The sequence below is a fragment of the Mchenga conophoros genome, linkage group LG7 (assembly GCF_057382185.1).
Source record: "Mchenga conophoros isolate Kocher_MC1m ecotype Shallow Benthic linkage group LG7, M_conophoros_male_GT1.1, whole genome shotgun sequence".
In the NCBI taxonomy this organism is placed as follows: Eukaryota; Metazoa; Chordata; class Actinopteri; order Cichliformes; family Cichlidae; genus Mchenga; species Mchenga conophoros.
This window is the reverse complement of record NC_140532.1, coordinates 44461237-44484913: the sequence shown is the minus strand read 5'-3', so window position 1 is coordinate 44484913 and position 23677 is coordinate 44461237. Positions and strand designations below refer to the sequence as shown.

The 23677-nt window shown below is 42.7% G+C and overlaps 2 protein-coding genes across 3 annotated transcripts; both read left to right on the top strand.

The window, feature by feature from the left end:
• The first annotated feature begins 231 nt into the window (after positions 1-231).
• Positions 232-15665, top strand: coro1cb (coronin, actin binding protein, 1Cb). Of its 2 annotated transcripts, none has more exons than XM_085279543.1 (11): positions 232-2352; positions 8719-8918; positions 10916-11038; positions 11303-11432; positions 11648-11829; positions 11920-12039; positions 12367-12471; positions 12572-12717; positions 13914-13971; positions 14105-14347; positions 14675-15665. In XM_085279543.1, the coding sequence occupies exons 1-11, from the start codon at positions 471-473 to the stop codon at positions 14792-14794; spliced, it is 3309 nt and encodes a 1102-aa protein (XP_085135669.1). In that variant the 5' UTR covers positions 232-470; the 3' UTR covers positions 14795-15665. The 2 variants fall into 2 exon arrangements, with proteins under 2 accessions (XP_085135669.1, XP_085135670.1); XM_085279544.1 differs by lacking the exon at positions 232-2352 and adding an exon at positions 5451-5844.
• A 3571-nt stretch (positions 15666-19236) lies between these two features.
• Positions 19237-23178, top strand: LOC146570832 (uncharacterized). Its single transcript, XM_085279542.1, has 3 exons — positions 19237-19378; positions 19640-19743; positions 20172-23178. The coding sequence occupies exon 3, from the start codon at positions 20190-20192 to the stop codon at positions 21471-21473; it is 1284 nt and encodes a 427-aa protein (XP_085135668.1). The 5' UTR covers positions 19237-19378; positions 19640-19743; positions 20172-20189; the 3' UTR covers positions 21474-23178.
• The last annotated feature ends 499 nt before the right edge of the window (positions 23179-23677 follow it).

Here is a 23677-nt window from a genome sequence, read left to right as displayed (position 1 = left end):
CGCTCTTTTCCTAATGCTAAGACAGAGCAACAGCCATGGGCCAGAAGCTGGAGAGGCTGTCGGAAAAAGACGAAGACTCACTTGATAACTCTGACTGTTCAGAGCAAACCGGAGATACACAGCAGACAGAGGTAGCAGAACAAGACGAGGGCAAACAGCAGGATGATGGCAGCTTTGTCACCCCGCGGGGTATTGGTGAGATTAGTGGGATCAGTGGCAGCAGCCTAGCCACTGGGAAAGCATGGGAGCACACAGTCACATCTCCATGGACAGACCCTCAAAGTGGGCAGCCAATCAGGCCTCTAGGTCAGAAGGAGCACCCTCTGAACACTAGGACAGAGTGGGTGGGTGGAGTAAGTAGAAATACAGAGAAGTCAAAAACTGTCCCGAGGGCTAAGGAGACTAGACAAACGTTTGGCAAAAAGCAAGGCTCTGAGAATAAGGCTGTGGCCTGTGCTGGGACTACAGCCATGGAGAAATCAGCCACATGCAATCCAACTACTGAGGAAGACTTTGTGGTTCTTGAGAAGGATGAGACGTGGACGTCACCGGAAAGGGAAAACGATATTGTTTTGAGGCACAGGATAAACACAGAAAAGCCTGAATCACTAAATAAAAGAGGAAGTAAGGAAGACACACCAGATATCTGCAATGACGATAACTTTGTACATCCTTCCAAGAATACCCCTCGGGAAAAGGGTAATGAAAAGAAAAGCAGAGGAAACTCTGACACGCTTTTAATGGGAGCTGACACACATGCTAGGACTTCACCCACGGTCTGTTTTAAGAGGGAAATGGGTCAACGTTTGGCTGAAGTGACAGGCAGCAGGTGTCAGCTAAAAGGAGCTGGTTGTGTTGGAGCTGGAGCCCAGAGTGAGACAACTGGTAGCGGAATAGCAGAGGGGGAGCAAAACTTGAGAGACCACACCAAGGAGAAAGTTTCTACTGACATCCAGCAGGAGCACCTGTCAACGCTAAACAAATCCAAAAGTCAGGATAAGGAAAGCCACAGTTCGGGGTTTCTTGCACAAAGACAACAAGTGGATCAGTCGTACCAGAACAGATTTGCTGGGGCTGTGTATAAGAGGGCTAAAGCAGGGGTCACGGGCATTGTTTCAGCATGCACCAAGAAAGATGACAGCCAAGATGTTGGCAAAGCAGCCAACTCTATAACACTGCTACTGCAAGACAATCCCCCATTTACAGTGGAAGAATGTGATTTGATCCCTAGTCCTCCTCTGCCAGAGAATGGAGGCTGTGATGGAAAGATACAGGTCGCAAGCCTAAAGAAGGAGAGCGAGCTTGTTTGCTTCTCTGCTGTCATCACCCCTCCACCTTTAACTCATGTGATGCCCAATAGAGACACAACAATGATGAAGCAGCTTGACACAAATGCGGTCAGTTCAACAATGGCATCAGACGCCACGTCTAACAAAGGTGAATCGGTGACAAAAGAAAAGCCCAAAATCAAAGGTCCACCGCCACCGGTTCCCAAAAAGCCTAAAAATCCATTTATAAAGCTGAAAACTGCACAGTTAATGTCTACAGATGTGCAAAGACGAGGAAAGGAACACCTGCGTTCAGAGGAGAGGGTCAAGAGGAGGCACACTTTTCATTTTAACAGAGACCTTCCGTGCAGCACTCTAGCTAATCAGGACATGTGCTTACTGTGGGATGAAAAGGGCACTTACACTGTGCCAGCTAACATTCGTCGACTCTCTGCTGACCTTAGCCCTTGGGACCATCTTTCACTGAGGCACATGGATGACCGGTATGGAGATATGATTGACTTCGAGTACTGTGTGCGAATGGCAAATCTGTCTCCAGAGGAAGAGACACAAAACTTGGACATGTGGCAGAAAAGAGTATTCCCAGAGAGACGGACCAGAAGTAAATGGTCACCTCCACCCTACGCACAAAAGCCCTCGAATCCATTTGAGACACTTCCCAAACCGGAGGTCACAGCTGAGAATGAAGGTGAAAGACCAAACCCTGCGTCTTCAGGGAAAAAAGAAATAGACCCAGAGGTCCAACCTGAAACAGTCCACACACAGGTCAGCGACCATAACCACGTTAACTATGCTTACCATAGAGATATAAGTGATCGCAGCACTGAGAGAGATGCAGGGAATGGCAGTGAGATTGGTTCCTACAAGCCTGTGGCAAAAATTATCAGAGAAGCAAACCAAATGCAGAGACATCAAGCCGGACGGGGACCTGAAGGGTCCAAAGCTCCAGTTCGTGTGTCAGAGCAGAGTCCGAGCATCAAAGTATCCCAAATGAAGAACGCCTTTGATGTCCCAAAGAAATCCAAAGAAAGGCCAGCAGAAGTGCAACAGTCTCCAAAGAAAGGTAAGTTCTTACATATATTCTATCAAACCATTTATGCAAGCAATAATGTTGACTTTCACTTAAAATAGTTATCTCGTGGTATATGAAATCTACTAGAAGTGTCGTTTGATCAATTCAAACATTTATGTTCAAAGTAAGGTCATGGTTGTCTACATAACGATGGGCTGATTAAGACTGATGTGCTTGAGTGCCAGTTATTTGGAGGGAAAGTGTTTCCATAATATATTTTCATTTGATAACCCAGAGAAGAATTCGCTGCAGTTTCCTGCAGCTCTAAGAAGTGTCCTTTTGGCCTCTTTAAGTAGTTTGTTTTGGTTTTAAGTCTGACCTTTAACGTCATAACTCTTGTGGACAGGAGTAAACAGTTGACAGATAGAGTTAGCAGGAGGCTGATGAGTAGTGGAGCTAGATATTTCTTTGAAGAGGTAAAAGCAATAACCAAAAACAGCTCCATTTCTATTTACAGCTCTATTTACAGCAAGCCTTTTACTCATGCTGAGTGAAACAGAAGTCTACAATAAGGTCTAGGTAATGAACAGCAGTCACAAACCGCATACTCTAGTTTTAACCCTGAGGTGTTAATGTGAATATTAATATAACAGACCACCTTATAATCCCAGTGGCAGTCTTGGAAACTGTCCATGATTTTCCCCCAACTTCTGTTGACACATACTGGGATAGGCTCCAAAGCCCTTGTCCTTATGTAACAAGCGGGAAAAGAAATTGGAAATGCAGCATTAGAAATTAATGAGAAGTCAGTGTTGACCTTTATGAAGACATGATGATGGGAATGAAAGGCCTGAAATAGGCCTGTTACTTTCTTATCTGTCCCAAAGGTCAATAACAACTTTAAAAAAAATTTGAATCAGACATGTAATTACTAGACTGCATAAAAACAACTGAACCCTTTATTTTAGGCATCAACTAGCAATAAGGGAAACTGGTTCTATCACAAACATCTACAGATGAGGACAAGTCAAACACACATCTCCTCAGCAAATCCAGCCCATTCTTCTTTGGCAAATCACTCAAGCTCGTCCAGATTTGATCGTCTTGTGGCATGAACCTCGCTCTTTAGTTCATGCCACAGATTTTTCTCATTTGTGCAATACATCAGTAATGTGGAGGTAGTTCTTCACGTGAAGCGGCGTATGTTTTGGGTCGTTGTCGTGTTGGAAGACAAAGCGACAACTTAGATCCAGTTTTGCTGCTGACTGCTTGAGTTTTTCTTTCAAAATCTTCACACATACTTTTTCTTCATGAGTGCTCCCACCTTAATGAGCTGTCCAGTTCCAGACACACTGAAGAATGCCCACTTCTACCACCATGATCCACTATAGGGACGGTGTTCTTTGGGTTGTATGATTCTCCCTTCTCTGTGGCCAAAGTTTGGTTTGGTCTCATCTCACCAAAGAACACATTTACATTATTCATAATCTTTCTCCAGGTTGTCCTTGGCATACTTAACTCTGGTTTGAAGGAGTCTCTTCTGCAGAAGTGGAATTTTTCTTGCTCTGCAACCTCACGGTCCCTACCTGTGCAGGGTTCAAGTGGTTGTCTTCTTTGAGACTACAATTTTCAACCTTGCTAAGTCATTCACTGATGTCCTGGCAGTTGTTCTGGGGTCTTTATTCGTGTCTTTTTCTAATTTTCTTTCCAGAGTCTTTGACATATTGTGCTTCCCACCTTAGCTCCCATTCCAGCTTGGCAACACTGTGATAACTTTGTATATCCATCTCCTGCTTTGAGAGAATCTTTTTTTTTTCTCAAGCCCAAACTGATTTCTTTTGTTTTTGGCACAATGTTTTCTCAAGTGACAGGTCAAACCCTTGCCGGTGTTTTTATACTGTGTGTAAACTGGAAGATAACCCTCAGTTTTAACTTGATTTTACAACCTATAACATTAAAGCACATCATTGCATACCAGTGGTTTGTGCTGTGGCTCAATAAAAAGGTCAGTTTTTGTTTAGAAAATTTTGACAAAAACTTTCAATCTCATGGGGGAGGAGATGATACTTGTGTCCTCATCTGTACTTAGCTCATCTGTACTTTGCTTTAACCTCCTAGGACCTGCCGTCCACATATGTGGACATCACATTTTGGGTTATTTAGACCAAAATACTAAATTTTGCTCTACATGGGCCTGATATCCACTTACAAGGACATTATACTGCTACTGTTCTATCAAAATTTTAAATGAATATCCTCATATGTGGCTCTCATTTTTCTTAAAAACAAAAATTCTTTGTTTCTACATTCATCAGGCCCCAATATGCCCAAATATCAAAGAGAAATTAAAAATGCATGTCGTGGAAGAGTTCAGGTCTTAGGAGGTTAAATATGTTCAGTGAAAATATAGTCACTTAATTCAACAAAGGCAGCATTTAATGGCTGATTCCCCTTGTTAGACTGGGTGCGAGAGGTCGGCGGATCAATCCAAATATCGATAGTATCCATACCAACACTGGTATGGGATGGATACTAACGCGATAGGATGAAACCAATACACCTTAAACATCCACTGTGAAAAATGTCCGAACCTTTTGTGCCGACTGTCACGTCTATTTTATTTATGGCCTATAGTACCTATAGCATAACAGAAACAACGAAGGTTGTCCGAAAGTGCTTTAAAGAAAGGCATATTTACATTCCTGGTCTCCAAAAAAAAAAAAAAAAATCAAAAAAAAAAAATCAAAAATCCCCTTTCAAACTACATAAAAAATTGAAAGGCATTGTGGAAAGTAAAAAATCACAGTGATTTAATAATTATTAAACATAAGGTGTCCGCATAGGTTTAAAGCATTGGTATCGGTAATACTGGCCCTGTATTTACTTGATAGTGGATCAATACCAAAAGTACAGAACAGTACAAATGAGCGCTCGTCCTTTCTTTTTCATGTTTTTGGACAGGACAAGCTGGTAGGTGGGAGGAATGGGACGGAGGGGGAGGGGAGGGACCCTCACACAAAAGATGCTCCTGTTTTTCCACATTTTTTTGCGCTAAACGAATATTTTCAGAATGTCTCCTTAAACAGAAACACGCGGATACAGCGAAGACACCCAGTTTTCCAGCAAACCCCATCCCATTTAATCAGAAGCAAAGAAAAAAATCCGACTTTTCATTTGCGCATGTGCCGTAGCCAGTCGTCAGCGTATTCTATTGAATTCAATAACGAGATGAGAATAGACGAATACTAGACTTCCGCAGGTGAGGACCGAGCTGGAGATGCTCTGTTTGCCATCTGGCATCCTGAAATACCACTAGATTTTTTTAAATTGCCTCTGGCTACCCATCTGCAGTGAAGAAAGGGGAATAAGAGCATTGCGGCTGGGCTTCTTTTTTTTTCTTTTTTTTTGGTGGTGAAGTCAAGGGATACTAGCAACGTCCTGCAGGATAAGGGCCCGCCTAAACTACCACATTCATGAGTTGTGATTGATTTGCCCCCCCTCCCCTTCCCCGTGCGTACGAAAAATCTTGCATAGATTTAGGAGGTAAGAAAGAGTGACATTGTGCATTTTGCGTGTTATATATCAGTGGTTTGTTGTGCAGCATCTGTGTAGCTCGTTGGATGGGTTTGAGAATGGGAGCAGCCAAAAAAGAAGGGGGGAAAAAAACCTTTGGGTGGAAATATCTGCACTTGCGTCAGCTGGCAGAGCTCCACCGCAGCTAACTGTTAGCAGCTAGCCGTTAGGATGCAAAACGCGCTGCCCTGCTAGAGCAGCGGTAGTTCGTCCCCGGTAAACGCTGAGTGAACCACACACAAACCCCGCATGTGTGAGGAAAAACACTCCCCGCCCGTCGCCTCCTACTCGCTGGCGGTGAAACGCTTGCGTGCCCGCCGCTGCTGGTGACCCAGCCCCGGCCCACCGGCACAGCTGCCGAGCTCCCCCCCCCTCCCCGGCAGTGCGGCGGAACAGTGTCTGCGGTTATCACCTTCCCCTGAACCGTATAATTTTTAGTCTGTTACACCGTATTTGGTTAAAGCTTAGATTAAACTTCGCTTAGTGCTGTGTTTCTTGGATATCTCTGGGGAATGCTCCCCCAAAACCCTATACTGACCAAAACACACATGTCCACCCCCCATCCTCTTTTTCTTCTTCTTTAAAGCCGGTTTGCTAATGGCACGTAAAGCTTTTAAATAACGGTAACTATCTACTTTTAAGAGTCTGAAGAGGTCATCTAAAATCACAAGTGAACATTGACTGCTAAATAAAATTATTAATATAACTGATTTAAAGAGGAGAGCGGGGGGCGGAGGGGACATGCGGAGCTTTGTGGTTGTGTCGGCTAACGTTAGCCAGCAACCTTTGTTTAACGCTAGCACAGAGCCTCCAATGAATACGACGTACATGAAATACTCAGCCTTTAATTTTAAAATATATATCCCATGTATGTGGCCATTATTATAAACAAAAGCTGAATTGGATTTAAAGTGGCAGTATCGCACACACCCATTTAATCACAGTTGCCCAGACTGTGAGTATAGCAGCCAGGGAGGCCACACACCTTGGGGGGCTGCTGACTGAGTCTTTTTAGCATCACACACCAAACTGTCCCCCTTCTGACTCTCGGACCACAAAATGTTAGCACTAGTCTTTACCTGCAGCGTCAAGGCTAAATACTGTGTGCTCTGCTGTCTGTAAGGCCACCATCATGACGCTCAGTGATGTGTGTGCTGGGGTTGGGTGGTGGAGGGCAGAGAGCATCATTTTAAATAAGTAGCATCAACTAAAGCCTGCGGGGTTGTGAGGCATCTCATCTCGTCAGGTGAATATGTGGAGTGACGGTGACTGCTGCTGAATGGAGATCTAATATTGACTGAGGGAACATGCTGTTCCGATGGGCTGTAAACAGCAGCGCTTTGCTGTTCAAGCATTATGCAGCCCTGCAGCAATGTGGTCAGTGTTTGCAGCTTTGGGAATTGCCATGGGAATTTCCAGAGCAAGCATTGTATTTCTAGGAAGAGCAATTCACCACTTCCTTATATTGCACAAAGGTGTGATAATATTTGCAGATAGAAGTGCTTTTAAGGCATTATCAGTGCTCTCCATATGGGCAGTATAAACTGTGGCTGGTGAGGTAGTTATTTACACACTAAATATGAATTAAAAAGCAGCCACATTATTATACGTGATGCAGCAAAACTACAGAAGAGTGTCAGTCAGTCCTGATCTGTACACATGCGCACAGTCCTGAAGTCTAACCAGCCTGAATAATCAAAGACATCTATTCAGTGTGGGTGTATAATGGGCTTTACAGCGTCAATCTTATCTTGACACATTGAGATTGGTGAGACTGGAGCAGCTCATTCTGCTTTAAATGTCTTTAAAATCAGTAAAATTCTGGAAAACTTATTTGCAAAGCTGTTTTGTTTTTTGTTTTTTTTAACTAAACTGCCAAAAAATGATGGTAGTCAAAAATAATGCGTGATTCAGCTTTCCATTTTCAGAATCTGTGGCTCGACGTGTGAAAGCAGGTGGGTTTGGTGTGTTGACAGACCTGTGGATGTCAAGAGGGAAAAAAGAAAGCCTGCAGCTTGTGTAACGCTCAGTCGGTTCAGACTGGCACCTTAATTACTGTCCTGAGACAGGATGTTTCCCACATAATTATACAATAAAGCCTGTCACTAAAACGGAATAAAAGTCCTGAATACCGAGAGTTTAGGAATTACAATAGACTGTGCCTAAGACAAGCCAGGGTTAACTTCATGAGATGTCTGCACTTACTACCTGATGACTTGGGCTGAATTCAATAAGACACGGGGGTAATGTGCTTAAAGACACACAGAGCTCCAGCGTGCATCAACAATTCAGATCATAGCCAGAATCTTGGAGCAACAACAGGCCATCTGTGGTGTGCTCACAGGAACTGATGCAGCACTTTAAAAATATAACATCCGCGATGACGGGGCTGAACTTTCGTTGCTGCATCTGAATCAATAGACCCAAAATACATTTTGTATGTACATGTTTAAGACTTGAAATGAACCGCCTTGGGTTGTTTTTAATATACCCATCTAATGTGTACGTGTCACACTCGGCATGCAAGATGCGTCTTCTTCTATGGTTTAACTTCATAGCATTTGCCAGTAGGTAGAGCCGACTTGTTTCCTCTGCATGCACAGGACCAAATTTAGTCACTGTTAATGAGCATAATGTGAGATGAGAGTCTGTGCTGGCACTAAACCAAAGTTACCCCGAGGTAACTTTGGTTTAGTGCGTTTACCAGTCTGCACAAATCTGAGGTAATTGTCAGATTTGTGCAGACCAAGAGGCCACTTGGTTTTCACTTGTGTAGCAAACTGTCGTCATTTAATTAGAACATTTGCCTGCAAAATGCACAAAACCCTGACATCCTCTCTGCAGATATGATGCGGCGAGTTGTGCGACAGAGCAAGTTCCGTCACGTGTTCGGCCAGGCCGTGAGGAACGACCAGTGCTACGATGACATCCGCGTGTCCAGGGTCACGTGGGATAGCTCCTTCTGTGCCGTCAACCCCAAGTTTGTCGCCATCATCATAGAGGCCAGCGGGGGAGGTGCTTTTCTTGTACTTCCTCTCCAAAAGGTGAGATGCCTTGCTTCCATCGGTGTCAAAGAGTTGTGATGGCAGATCCATTTAAATGATATAAGAGAGAATAGAAGTGTGCAGTCGTGTGATGTGATCTGTGATGTTCTTTCTTCCGCTGTGGTGGGAAATCATTTTGTTACAAAATGTCCCTCAAATGATGTTCATGTGATATGATAGTGCAGCGTTTTTTCACTTTAAATGCAGCTCACAGTATCCAAGTGGTAATTCATATTCAGAACTGGCCAAACAAGCTAACACCACGACAACACTGAATAGATAGAAACAGCTACTGAACAACAGTGTGAAAGCTGTTATACTTTACGCACCTCATGAATAAGAATATATGTAATTGTTACATTTCGGAGTTCACCAATAATAATTGCAAGAAAAACAAGATTGGGGGGGATCTCAGTGACCACCAATTAGTTGATCTACTGAGAGAATGTTTGCATATAAGCAGCACCTGTCTGGGCGCAACATCAAAGACATTCTAAGTTCTATAACTAGATATGCTCACCGGCCTCTTTATTAGGTACTAGTAATAATAATAATGCATTGCATTTATATAGCGCTTTTCGAGACCCCCAAAGCGTTTTACAATTCCACTATTCATTCACTTTCACATTCACACACTGGTGGAGGCAGCTACAGTTGTAGCCACAGCTGCCCTGGGACAGACTGACAGAAGCGAGGCTGCCATATCGCGCCATCGGCCCCTCTGGCCAACACCAGTAGGCGTGATGGCCACCATGTTGTTTAGATTGAATTTTAACTCTATCACCTGAACTGAGACTCATCAGAGCAAGAAGTGTTTTTCCACTCTGTTGTCCAACTTTGTGGAAGCTGTGTAAATTGGGTTCATTTTGTTTTAGTTTAGTTTTGAGCTGACAGGAGTGACACCTGGTTTGGTCTTCTGCTGGTGTAGCACATCTGCTTCAAGGTTTGATCTGTTATATATTAACAGATTATTTTTAAATTGATTTTTTAACTGCTGACATCACCAAAATATTTCCACCCAAAGAAATTCTGCTCACTGGATAGTTTCCCATTGTCTGCAAACCCAAGAGATAGTTGTACAGGGAAAATCCTAGTAGACCAGCAGTTTCTTAAATACTCAGACCAGCGCAGCTGGGAACTCGGCTGAAGGCCCATTTGAACTTATGGATATGATGTGATTGGGGTGTTTCATAATGACATTGCAAATGTTTTTGATCTTAATATCAAAGGCAAAAATTGTGGCTTTAAATGTCAGGTTGGAAAAAAAATCTTTTAGAAAACTGTTCCTGGTTCAAAAATTGGACACTGATAGTGTAAAGCTTACCCAGAGGCACAGGGGGTGTTGCAGCACACTCTGTCATTCAGAAAATGGTGAATTAACCATGAATACCGGCTCTTCAGTGCGCCCCTGCTGTTGGCCCATAGATAATCAATGTTTAAATTCGCACGATTCTAAAGGCATTCAGTTTGTGTCATGTTACAGCTGTATCAGTCAACACATAATCCACACAGAGGACAGCTGCTCTGACATTATTTTAGGCTGCTTGGATGATTAGGTTATAGTTGCTGCTCAGTGTCCTACATCTGGAGTAAAGTGCTTTTACTTTGAGTCATGTGGAAAAGACAGAAATGATACTTGGATATCAGATTTTAAGTAAATACCCAAAAAGCATTAAACTGATCTCCCGTCTGCAGCAAGTTGTTTTGCAGCTGAATATCAAAGTTCACCACCTCCACTTCGGCCACAAATGAATTCAGTCTTTGGAAAACATCGTGAAATGTTAGGTGCTCTTTTTACGGGTTGTAATGGACTAAATGTGATTAAACAGACTTTTGTGAATGAACATGTGTTTTCTACTAAAATTCAACAGGACTGAATCGCTTCTGTTGGCAATTTTTGCCTATTTTTAACTCCTATCAGCTAGCTAGACTTGACTGCGCTGCCTTAGCTTACACTTTTTGACCTCTTTATAATAAGCTTGTGCTGTGTGTTGTAGACTGGCCGTATAGACAAGGCCTACCCGACAGTATGTGGTCACACAGGCCCAGTGTTGGACATCGAGTGGTGTCCTCATAATGACCATGTCATTGCTAGCAGCTCGGAGGACTGCACAGTCATGGTAAGAACATGACATTTGATTTTTCTTGGGGTTTTTATGGTTTATGCTTTAGTATTTAACAGAGCAGTACTTTAAGTGCAGTTGCCCTTTACAGTTTATGTATTGTGAACTATGTGCTGTATAATATAAGAGAAAATAGGATGTTGTTATAAACTAGAATGGAGTTAATGTACCGCTGTAAAACTTGCACTACTTTCTGTGTAATATTTATTTAAAAAGATCTTTATTCAGCAGATTTTCTCTAACTTTCTTTGTCCGGTGTAGGTCTGGCAGATACCTGAGAACGGACTGGAATCTCCCCTTTCAGAGCCTGTGGTTGTGTTAGAGGGCCATTCTAAAAGGGTTGGCATTGTGTCTTGGCACCCCACCGCACGCAATGTTCTTCTCAGCGCAGGTAACCTTTACCTGAAGCTTTGGAACAATCCATTCCCTCCAAGTGCAGTAATGCTGCCTGCATGGGTAACTCATCCTCTGCACACAGCTGAACTCCAGATCTGACCGATTATCTCGACCCCCTACCGTCGTTGCATTGCTCCGTGTGGTGTAAAGTGCTGAAAATAAACTCGGACAAAGAGGCGTGTGCACTCACACTGTGCGTGTCCATTTTAGGGTGTGACAATCAGATCATCATCTGGAATGTGGGCACAGGAGAGGCTATGATAAACCTGGAGGACATGCACCCTGATGTTATCTTTAGTGTCAGCTGGAGCCGCAACGGCAGCCTGCTCTGCACCGCCTGCAAGGACAAGAAGGTCCGCGTCATTGACCCTCGTAAAAAAAAGATTGTGGCGGTAAGTGAAAGCCCTGAGGGATTCGGGGGCCGTAGCGCTTCACTTCAAAGCATTGATCGCCAAACCTGACCAGTGTGTTTCTGTTTTAAGGAGAAGGACAAAGCTCACGAGGGAGCTCGGCCAATGAGAGCAATCTTTTTAGCAGATGGAAACATTTTCACCACTGGATTCAGCCGCATGAGCGAGCGCCAGCTAGCCCTCTGGAAAACTGTATGTCACTGAAGTCATTTAATACTGAACACACTGATACGTCACATTACACTGTTATCCTCACGACACTCCTGTCTTTTAAAGTAATGTTAAGGTTAGGGAATTTTGCTTTCTGTCCAATAATACAAGTCAAAATATCAGGGGCATCGTCAGTTTCTCCTGTCCTGATTGGTACAGGAGGAGCATTTATCTGTACTCTGAGGCTATGACACCTCATCTCCAGCTGGGGGCAGTCAAATCAAAGTCTAACAGGGGCAGATCTATTAGATCTGTAAATGTTATCCGACACTATGCTGTCACTACATGGGAGGAATTTTATGTTTCCAGGATAGCATGGATGAACCAATATGTGTTCAAGAGATGGACACCAGTAATGGAGTCCTGCTGCCCTTCTATGACCCCGACACCAACATAGTTTACCTGTGTGGAAAGGTACATCAACCTCTTATTTACAAATGCTTTTCTTTTTATTTGAATTACCCTTTATCACTCTTTTCACAAACTTAACTTTAAGCTGTGAATGTGTCCTCAGGGTGACAGCAGCATTCGGTACTTTGAGATAACTGATGAGGCACCATTCGTTCACTACCTCAACACCTTTTCCACCAAGGAGCCCCAGAGGGGCATGGGGTACATGCCGAAAAGAGGTCTGGATGTCAACAAATGTGAAATAGCAAGGTACAGTAATAATATTTCTACTCGATGTCCAAGGTTAACTAGAAATAAACTAAAAACTACGATTCAATGTGAAAACCCATTTTAGTTCATTAAAAGGAATATGAGACATGTTAAAAAAGTAAGCTAAATTAAATTCTTTTTTTGAAATTGGAAAAATGAACTAAAATAAAAATATAAAGGAAATATCATTAGTTTTATTTTCTGTCAAAAATTTACTACAGCTTGCCTGATGAGTCTTTGATGGACGTGTTTATTGAGACGAGCAAGTCTGTGAGTCGACTGAGCACTCAAAGGACCTTCTTTCTACATATTCACCCATATGCATAGAAGGGCTTTTTTTTCTTCTAAGGCTAATCCCGTTTCACCCAACATTTACGCACTTGCGCTCCAATGCGTGTATCAGGGGCAGCTTGGGGTTCCTCGACATGTAGACATGTGATCGAATCGCCGACCTTCTGATTGGTAGGCGACCTGCTCTACCTCCAGAGCCGCAGCCTCCCCAAATTAGATTTACCAGTAATTCTCAAAGTGGAAAGTCCCCAAGGAGATGTGACTCACAGTTGAGGGAATCACAGAATATTTTTTTTATAAATAATGTAGTTGTGGTATACCATAGAAAATGTGTGTGTGTGTATGTAGATGTGGTGGTTATTTATGCCAGCAAAACAAGTGTGTTAAGTTCATAACTCTATTTTTAGCTTAATCCAAACTTCACTCTAAGCCCAAAGCAGCAAAATCTGTGCTTAAGATAATATTTTATGTGACCAACAATCCACAGATGTTCAGTATCAAAATATTCACACTTTAGACTTCATGTAAAACTCATTTAACATAATGGAAAGTTTTTGTTTTGTTTTTACTGTAAAGCCATAAGGGGGGAAAAAACTTCTATAATAGTGACATCTTTTTATTCAAATGTTTAAATGTCTATTGCTTTGGCATTCATTCATATTACATCAATGCGCGAAGGCTTTTATCAGTTGGAAAAGCTGTAAAACTTATGAAAATGCAGTTAAAAGTCCCAAGCTTATGTCCCCCTTTATATTTTCTAAAGCTGTCCAATTGTCCGGATTGGAGTCTTTGTCAGGCCAATTTTAGTCCCTGGCCCTGCTTTAGAAACTAGAAGTAGGACTTCTTTTGATATTTTTGCTCCTCTGACAGCTCGTATTCTTGTCTAATATTAACTTTCTCTGTAGGTTTTACAAATTACACGAGAGAAAATGCGAACCAATCATCATGACAGTCCCACGTAAGGTAAGTCTGTTTATATAGCTTTACCTGCCTGCTGTGCTTCCTTTGCTGCTCTAAAGACCAGGTCCTCTAACTTTTACACCTCAACATTTGTTTTTGTTTTTTTTCTCTCCCTGTATCATCTGCACCTGCCCAGTCGGATCTGTTCCAGGACGACCTGTACCCAGACACGGCCGGCCCTGATCCCTCCCTGGAGGCGGAGGAGTGGTTTGCGGGCAAGAACGGTGGGCCCATCCTGATCTCACTGAAAGATGGCTACGTCTCCACAAAGAACCGGGACCTGAAAGTGGTCAAGACGAATGTTCTGGAGAGCAAGCCGGCCACAAAAGTGGAAAATGTCCCGACTGTCCAGAAGCACGCTTCTCCACAATCCTCAGTAGTGAGTGTCGGGACTGAAAAGCCGAATCTGTGTTGTGTAACGTCGTCTCATTACTGCTCCCTCTTTTAGCTGACTTTTCAATTCTCCGATCCCAGTAATTATTATGGTTGGAACAATTCACTAAAATTATGGATCAGCACATACTCGGGTGTTGGAGTCACAATTGAGTGTGACAGCAAAGGAAAATGTTAACTGCTTGCAGGGTCTCTAAGTCAAGAAATAAATAAAAAAATCACTGTTTCCAAAAAGTTGTTTAAATGTTTAAAATGATAAACGACGTTTTTAAATGGCTTCATGGAGCTAACTCACTCTGTGTTTTTTGACCAGAAAATGGAAGACAAGCTGGAAGAGGTGCTCCGAGAGTTCAAGTCGCTCAGGGACCGCGTCATCCTTCAGGACCGTCGCATCGCCAGACTGGAAGAGCAGGTCGCAAAGGTCGCCATGTAAGACGCGGCCCCTTCCCAGGACCACTCGTCGTTTTTAGGGAGAGAACCGACCAGATGGGGTCAGCCACGGCCAAATTCAACAGATTCGGCTTCATCGAGCTTGGCATCGTCCCCGTGACGATTCCAAGCCCACATTCCAAGATGAACTTTTTATCTTTCCTCATCAAAGCCTTCTGTCTCACATTTCGCCCCGACAGCACGGCGGGAAAAGGAAAAACTCTCGCAGCCCGTGTTCACATCTGAAGCAAAGACATTTTTGTTGAAGGAACAGTCTTAATTTCTTTTATTTTCTTTGTTTTTTTTGTTTGTTTTGTTTTTTTCAAATTGTGGTTCTTATGTAACGTTTGTACTCTACAACTGTATGTAGCATCAGTATTTCCATTGTTCATTTTTGTGTTGCCAAATATGGATTGTGTGCCATTTCATGCACTGCTTTTACATTTTGTTTTCTTTCTCCTGTTGTACATTCCAGTCACAGCCTGGTAGAATGACAAACAACCTGGATTGTTTTTTGTTTTTTTTTAAACAGTATATGCTTCTTCCTCCCATCAGTTTGCTCAATGATAATCCATCAGATTTATGAATGTGAAAGAATCCCTTCTTAAAAAAACATTTTATTCCTGATCTTCTGGGCTTTAAATTTAACTGGGGTTTTAATCGAGGGAGAGGGGTGGGAGGGGTGCATCTCTCTGGTGTAAATGTTGTGCAAATGTAGTGGTGCCTCTCGTCACTGTCAAGGGTCAAAGGTTGCCCTCTCCAGTGTATATTGGTGTTGGGAAGGGACCACTCACCCAGCTCGTGTTTCACTCAAACCCCTCCCCCTGACGAACAGTTCTGTGCACATAATAAAGATTTTACACATGGGAACCCTCCACCTGCCTCCGTTTATTCTGATCCTTTTGGTGCGTCAATCCAAACCCATCATGCTGTCTCATTCAAGTTCTCACACTGAAAAATTAAGCGTAGCATTTCAGGCTAGTTTTACAGGCCTCATCTGGAGACGCACTGCGCATCAGTCACTGTTGGCAAGAAGGACATTTGATGACTGCTGTAAGTGTGATACTATTTAGCATTTCTACCACTTTCTTACATCTCAGGTTTACAAGATCAAGGTAATCTCACAAGGTTGCCAGATTCCATTTTGCTTATGACAGCTGTAGTTATTTCACAACATTTAGCATTCAAATGTGTTGTTACTTGGCTGAAATCATCTTCCTTTGGCTGCTTCCATCTGTTCCCCCTCGCTCCAGTCCTCTACATGTCGTCCTTCACCATGTACATGAATCTTTTCTGTGGTCTTCCTCTCCTCCTGCCTGGCGGATCTATATTCTGTGTCGTTTGTAGTCCCTACATTTCAAATCACTCTCGCCTCCACACTCCTGTCTTCCCTCCTCTCTCGCTGCCTCCATGCATACCTTCTTCCTCTCCTCCTTTGTTTTTAGTCAACAGTAGCACAGCTTCCACTAGCACAGCAGTATCATTGGTGGTCATTGTTATTGTAGGCCTCAGCTGATAGTCAATGGAAGTCTAATGGAGGATGCCCTTCCTATTTATCCAGGCTTGGTACCAGTGCTAGCACTACAATGGCCTGTGGGCCCCCGTGATCATCAAGATCATTTAACCTGTACTCTGAGCTGACCAGCACCTTTATTACAATTCTCTAATGTGTAAATAGACCAATAATGATAATCCAGGAGGCCCCTTGGCACTGTGATGCTTTAAAGAAAAGGTCAGGCTATGTTTTTTCTAAATCTAAAGTAACCTGTGAAGTGGTCTGAGGAGGGACTAGATTCCTGCTCCAACTTTGGGCTCTGCTTTCAGAACAGAGGTTCTCAAACTATGAGGGCAGAGCACAGAGCCTACACAGGGGAGAAGTGGAGGACTAACCTATGCTAAGCTGAGCTAAAATGATTTTTTTAAAGGGAAAATGAACAAGAATTTGGTTTTGCTGTAGTGTTGACTTTAAATACCTTGACCCTTGTAAAGATGGGGAACGTCAGAAAAAATGTTTGCGATCAACTGTTTTAGTATAAAGGGGCAGGGACAGTTATGGGTTAGTTCTGTGCAGAGCCAACACGCAGCTCTGTGGACCGTTGTCAACATGTTTACTGTCAGCAGGGGGCAAAAAAAGTGAGGTGGACCAACTGGACTGTGAGCTATTTGTGTTTGTGCTGTTGTTGGTCCATCACTCAGACGACTGAAGTTCAAACTTGCAAAGAGCTCAAGTGAAACTGAGTGTTAAAGATAACTGAATGTGTCCACTGCAGGCCCTGTATGGTCTTTTCTTCGTCTTTTTTTAAATGGTTTTTGTGCCTCTCCTCAGTGGTTAACTCCAGTGGTTCTCCCTTAACTGTTCAGGCCCAATTTTCAACCAATCAGCATTAGCTCTGTGCACAACATCATCCACAAAGAGCCATTGTGAGCTACTTAATGTTGGGTTTTTGCACATCTGCGGATGTTGTATACCTGGAGTCCTTCACTCTGCATGGCCAAATATCTATGCACATAGACAAGCTTGAATTGCGACTTTGGAGGTGATCCGCAGTTTCTTTAATGGCCATTTGTGGCTCACTTCAAAAGCGAGTCATTCCTCACATATTTGCACGTAAAACCGCTGTCTGTGAGTCACTGAACCTCTGACTGTGCTGGTGGTGCCATTACTGGAGTTATAGTTGTAATATTATGGCCTGCTGTGTGGTTTAGACTGTGAGTGAGTGAGTGAAATTCTTGTGGTTAATCAGTCTATTACTTTGAGTTAATTAATTGTTAATTAATTGAGCTTTTGGATGGTGCTTGCTTTATTTAGCATCCACCCTATGTCTAAATATGCGGTGTGATTAAAAAGTTCTGGAAATGAGAATAATTCTCATACAAATCAGAAACCTTAACTGATTTCAATTTGAAGGTCATTTCTCTAGACGGCAACAAACTTGTTTATTTCAAACTGACCCCAGTTTCTCCAACTGTAACTTTGAAGAGTCCAGCATTTCCAGGAACAAGGAGTAAGGTCAAGAGCGTACGCATCATCTTTTAATACAATTAACAGGGTCATGCACTGTGAATTTCAACACTGGCTGTCAGTGCGCCCTGAGTGGAGGGCAGGGCATTCAGAAGGAAACAACCTTAGTTGTTGTGCAGACCAGCCCACCATTGTGCCCAGGAAGTGAGCTTTTTTCATCCACAACAAAACCACCTTAAACCTACTTTCCAAATCTGCCTCTCTGCGGCTTTGGCCACTTCTTGTTAGTAAAGCTGGAGGCTTACCATTATGAAGAGGCACGGGTACAAGAGGCCCATAACGTATGCATAGTGGCAAAAACAGTACGAACACTTAAAATGGTCCAGAGGTGACTATTAAGGAGGTATCAGCCAGATAAAAAACTAGGGGTTTTTTTTAGTTTTTTTGGACTGATTTCCAGGATTTTCTTTTTTTTTCTTTAAACACACCTGGTATGATCACTGTTGGCTCCAGAAAAAAATTTATAAATAAAATAAAGCACTGGTTAAAAGCATGGTGCTACACTTCAGACAGCTGCTGCTCAGGCGTTGGAGCAGCTGATCAGAAGGCTCCCACAGTGTGCATGTCGAAGTTTCCTCAGCAATTAGACGTGTTTGTATTAAGTCGAAAAGGCACTACACAAGTACAGTGTATGGCCATGATTGGACAATTTTGAGTCTGATCTAGAAGATACAGCTGCACAGCTTTAGTCTTAATATTTCTTCCAAAAAATCCAACAAGAAAAAAGTCTGTATGCAGTTACAGTTTTACTCAGTGAATTTTCTCATCTAAAGCAGGTTAACAATATCTGACAGCACTGGCACCTAGCTATAAATATCCACTATACAATAATAGAAGACAAACTGTAGATATTGACAGTGAGATTTAGCCAATATTGATGGATTATTTTAAGCCACATGTAATCATCTAACTGCTCAATGTTTTAGATAAAGAGCTTCGTTGCATGATCTGTATAGATCTATGTTGTCAGTTTTTCAATTTGGTAGTTGTGTGTGTGTGTGTGTGTGTGTGTGTGTGTGTGTGTGTGTGTGTGTGTGTGTGTGTGTGTGTGTGTGTTTGTTTGTTTTGTTCACTTCTTGGCAACGGAACAAAAAAAAATCTCATTTTTGTGTCACTGTCTTTTAAAGCTTGCGTTTTGCTTTTTTTGTAGCCACATCTCAGTGTGACTCACCAGTACAGGAAGTGACAGTTATCATTTCCACAGAAGATGAGCATTTCAGTTTCCCCAGCGTGCAAATGTGGGTGTCCAAGCTTCTTGTGAGGTGACTGTTACAAGGTGACAGGCTTTCAAATCATAAGACACCAAATCAGGTATCCGTCTATTACACACGATCCATCCATCGTATATACGTTTATATGTAACTTTGTGTCCTGTCGCTGTGGTTAACCATGATATGCGCATGACATGTAGCTTTAAATCTTAGACAGAAATGTGACCATAGGGTGACATGCGGGAAGCATCTGAGCAGTTTGCAGAACTGAGTACTTCCTGTTACGTTAGATGAAGTAGTAATCAGACTGGCCAAAGAGCAACAACTGATCCATTCTGAGCTTTCCATCAGAAAGGTAAGACAGATCTTCTGCTACATACCCGATTATAGCTGACAGGACTTGGTTATGTCTTCAAATGTTATTTTTTATAAAAATGATAAAAACGAAACAAGGTTGTGAAACGGTTTGCCTCCTGGCTGATGCAAGCTTAAGCTGTGTGCTTCAAAAGGAACTGTCTGTATCTGAAAACATTACATAGTGCCGTGTTGGGTTTTTCAAAAAAAAAAAAAAGTGTGAACATTTCCTGTTTTCTTTTATTCTCTTCTTTCTGTCAAGCACCTACAGTCAGTACTGCGAGACTGTCCTCTGAGAGTGGCTGAAATGAGCTGAACTTTTATCACTTTTCGTCCTCACCCGTGCTCTGTTCCACCTGCAGACAGGTAAGACACGTCCACTGCTGTGGTTAAACTTTTCTGACTTAAGGATCTACCGCTTATCTCGTTATGTTTAATGGTGCCAGATAAGTTCTGGCACAGGAGTCCGATTTATCAGATTTTATTTCTCTCTACATATTTTACATTTTGGTTTGTTTTTTTGTTTTTGTTTTTTAAAGATTAGAATTTTCTCTGACTGAAAATACAAAATGTGAATCCTCTGTCAGTCTGCTTAAAAGTTTTCACATTTAATATTCAGTGCTATACTTTTGAGTTTTGGTGTGAACGTAAAGCAAAGGGTGTGGTGACAGACACATGATTGCCTCATCACACGATGTAACTGGTACACTTGACACAATGATTTTTCCTCCCATGTATCTTTTTTCCATGTATCTTTTTTTTTTTTTAACTTTTAACTTATTCTGCAATTTCAGATTTGGTTTAACGCAGCTATGACACTCCTCGCCATGAAGACATTTCCAGCCTTTTTATGGGGAATATTCATCGTGGCTGCTTCCACCCCAGAAACCAGTGGTTCTACCTACACTGTTGAGCCCAACAAGACAAGCGCCCAGCTGACAACTGCTCTTGCGTTTCACAATAAAACAGATTCACACCCTGCAGTGTGGGGAACAACTCACAGACCTGCAGCTACTACCGTTTCTGCAGCGGCACAGAGCACAGTGGTAACCACAGTGGAAACTAGCGCGGCAGCTATCAGTAACAAAACTAAAAGCTCCATTGACAGTGTAGTCACTTTGATTCCTACAAGCCCTGCAGCAGCAGTCCCAAGCAGCTCCGCTCCGCAGTTACTTCATACCTCCACAGCTTTGATTGAAACTCAACCCACCCACCAAGTGACCATGAAAGAAACAACAACACATGCAGAGGACGGGTCCCATCCACAGTCAACCACAGCGCCAGACACCACTGCTCCTGCAACATTCTCATCAACAGCAGCTGTGTCTTCTCCACAGCCCACATCCATCACTGAGTCTGCAATGACATCAGTGTTATCATCCACTTTCTCTTCTGAGAAATCTACTGCAGCTCCAGGCACTCAGAACCTCAGCAGCCTTTCAGTTTCTACTGCACGCCCATTGACGGCAGAGTCGATCTCAGAGACAACACGTGTGCCACAGGTGTCCACCTCTTTGCCCCCCACAACAGCCAAGACACTGAAAACCAGCCCTGAGATTTCATCTGCAACTCAGTCCGTTTCTGCCTCGAGTTCTTCTATCTCCACACAGTCAAATGCTAACTCTACGTCAACTGAATCTCCCAACTCCACCATTGCAATAATCCCGTTCCCCCGTAGGCCCACGGTGTTACCACATCCAATAACTAAGCCAGCCCCAGCTACTAAATCGCCACACGGTGAAATCTCAAAATCAACCCCCAGCACCGAGGTTCAACCCTGCTTGACCCAGAACGTGGTGAAGCAGTGCCTCATTGTCATCGCCTGCCTGGCTTTGGTGTGCACAATCTTTATCTTTACTACCATTGTCCTCTGCGCCAAACTGTCATCGAGGAAGCGCAAGCGCAAACCTCAAAAGGAAACGGAAATGATGTGCATTTCTGCTCTGCTGCCCGAGAGGAGCTACAACTATACGAGACAGCACAATCCGGTGCCCAATGGTGTCCTGGTGATGCCAAGGGCTGAAGACAGCGATGACGAGGTGGGAGATAATCTGACTCTCAGCAGCTTCCTTCCAGAGAATGATCGCTACGTGTAGATGGATTTTACTATGCTTTCATCTGTTTGCTATCAGTCAGCATGGAAATAGCTGCTTTTTTAATAAACTCCTGCTTCCCCTTTGATATTACTGGTTTTGCTTCAGTACCTGCCGTATTTCAGTGGAGGAAGAGAGAAACCACAAACAGACAAACATTCACGGTTTCATGTGCAAGTGCCTGTAACTGCATGTGGTATTTGACAAGGTCTGTGCTTTTTGCATGACTTTAGCCTCCACAGGATGAAGAGTGATCAAAGTTTGTTTTTTGTTTTTTTTCATCCGGAGTTGAGCCCTGCTGGTATTTCACTTTACGACAGGGGACAGGAAGACTTGCTGTGCAAAGGGATATTATTGCTCTGTTCAGACACTGTTCAGTTTACAAGAACTATCCAGGTGGCTGAACGCTTAAAGGGACAGTTCAGCCTCAAGTCAAATTTACATGTTGTTCTGCTGGCCTGTAGTGCTATTTGTCCACCTGATGTGCCGGTGTTTGCAGATATTTACTGTAGAGTTGCCTTCCTTGTCTTGAATATACCAGAACCAGGTTACAACTGACTTCTGCTACTCATTGCAAATTTCCTTTTTCAAGAAATCATCCTCAAATGGTGTTGTGAGCAGTTTTATGCAGGAACTATGTCTTTTCGACCTAACTGCATCAGCCAGTCAAAAGCTAATATCACACCTCAGCTAAGGGGGGAAACAATCGGTGTTTACATCCTGTCACAACGTCGTTGTGCAGGGGCACACTTCCTTCTGCAAAGTGATGCAATTGGCTGGTGCACTTTAGAAAAAAGAAAATGTAACCACACAAAACTGCTCGTTATGGTGGATTTATTTTCCATAAGTGGGTTGTTATGATTGATAAGAGCCAGGGAGGTTTCAAAGACAGTTTTTGAAGCTGTGAGCACCATAATTTTAATATCTAACACCATTATATTAAATATAAAAAGTGAGATAAGAGAAAAAACAAGAGATGGATGGATGGATATCACCAATTTTGTGCAATTCACACCAAAAGATGAGCAGATACATAGATGGTTGAACGCTTGATGATGTAATGACCCTCTTGTCAGTTTGTCTTGGTAGGTCATGTGACCCTGGCATGGAGCTAACATGGCTTAGTTGTAGGGTTTTCATTCATCAGGGGCTGATTGTGGCATATAAGGAGCAGTCCTGGTGACTCTTTGTGTCCTGTCCTCTCCTCTTCTGTATGGACTCCCTGCAAGCCTGTAAGAAAATAGGATCACCCGACTAGGCCACCTTCGGTCCACATGTATCACATGACCTATAAAAACAAACCAACATGGGGGTCGTCACAATGCACAAAACTAATTTCATGTTGTTTAAGTGTGTGTGTGAAGAGATCTACTTTCTGATAATTTATTAAATAAATGTCTTTGTTAACTTTAACATTTTAGTAACTCTTCAGGTTAAGAGTCATAATGAAAAAAAGAATAAAACATTTCTGCAAACTTAGAACTGATCACTTCTCAGTGTAGAAGTTAAACATATTCTGTGGTTCTCTCATGACAACAAAAGTTTGAGGAACTTATCTGAAAGATTTCCTCAAAACGATTATGCCTTGCAATCCATATTGTGCTTAGTGTTATGAATATTTTCAACATTAAAAGTAGCCTTTTTAATAAAAAAAAAAACTGTCTGTAAATTTCTAAACAGTCAAAATAGAAATAAACTTTCTGTGATCTCCGTCAGTGCCCTCGTTTATGAAAGCCCTCACAAAAAAAGCTTTTTTCCTGCTCCTGACTGGATCTCAATTTCACTTCCTTTCCTGAGAAAAGAAAACAATTCCCTGAATACATATTAGGGCCATGAGACCACATTTTTTTTCTCTCTCTTTTTAAATTTTCCCCCGACATTTACAGACGTCGGTGACTATCAACAGAGCTGAGGCAAATGTAAACCTGGAGGATGCAGGAACCCATCGCACGCTCCTCATGACCATATAAAGCTACGTTTGTCGTGAGCGATCAAAAGCAAAACAGACATGCAAGAAAAATGCAATCACTCAAACAAAGTCACACTCTCTCCCTTAAGTGGTCTCACACACATACATACACACACACACGCTTTAATTGCTCGTCTCTGGATAAAATGCTCCACATTGTTTCTAACAGTCTCCAGCGTGTGGCCTTTACCTTCCCCCTTCTCTTTGCTGTCCACACAGGAACCATTAACCTTTTCCT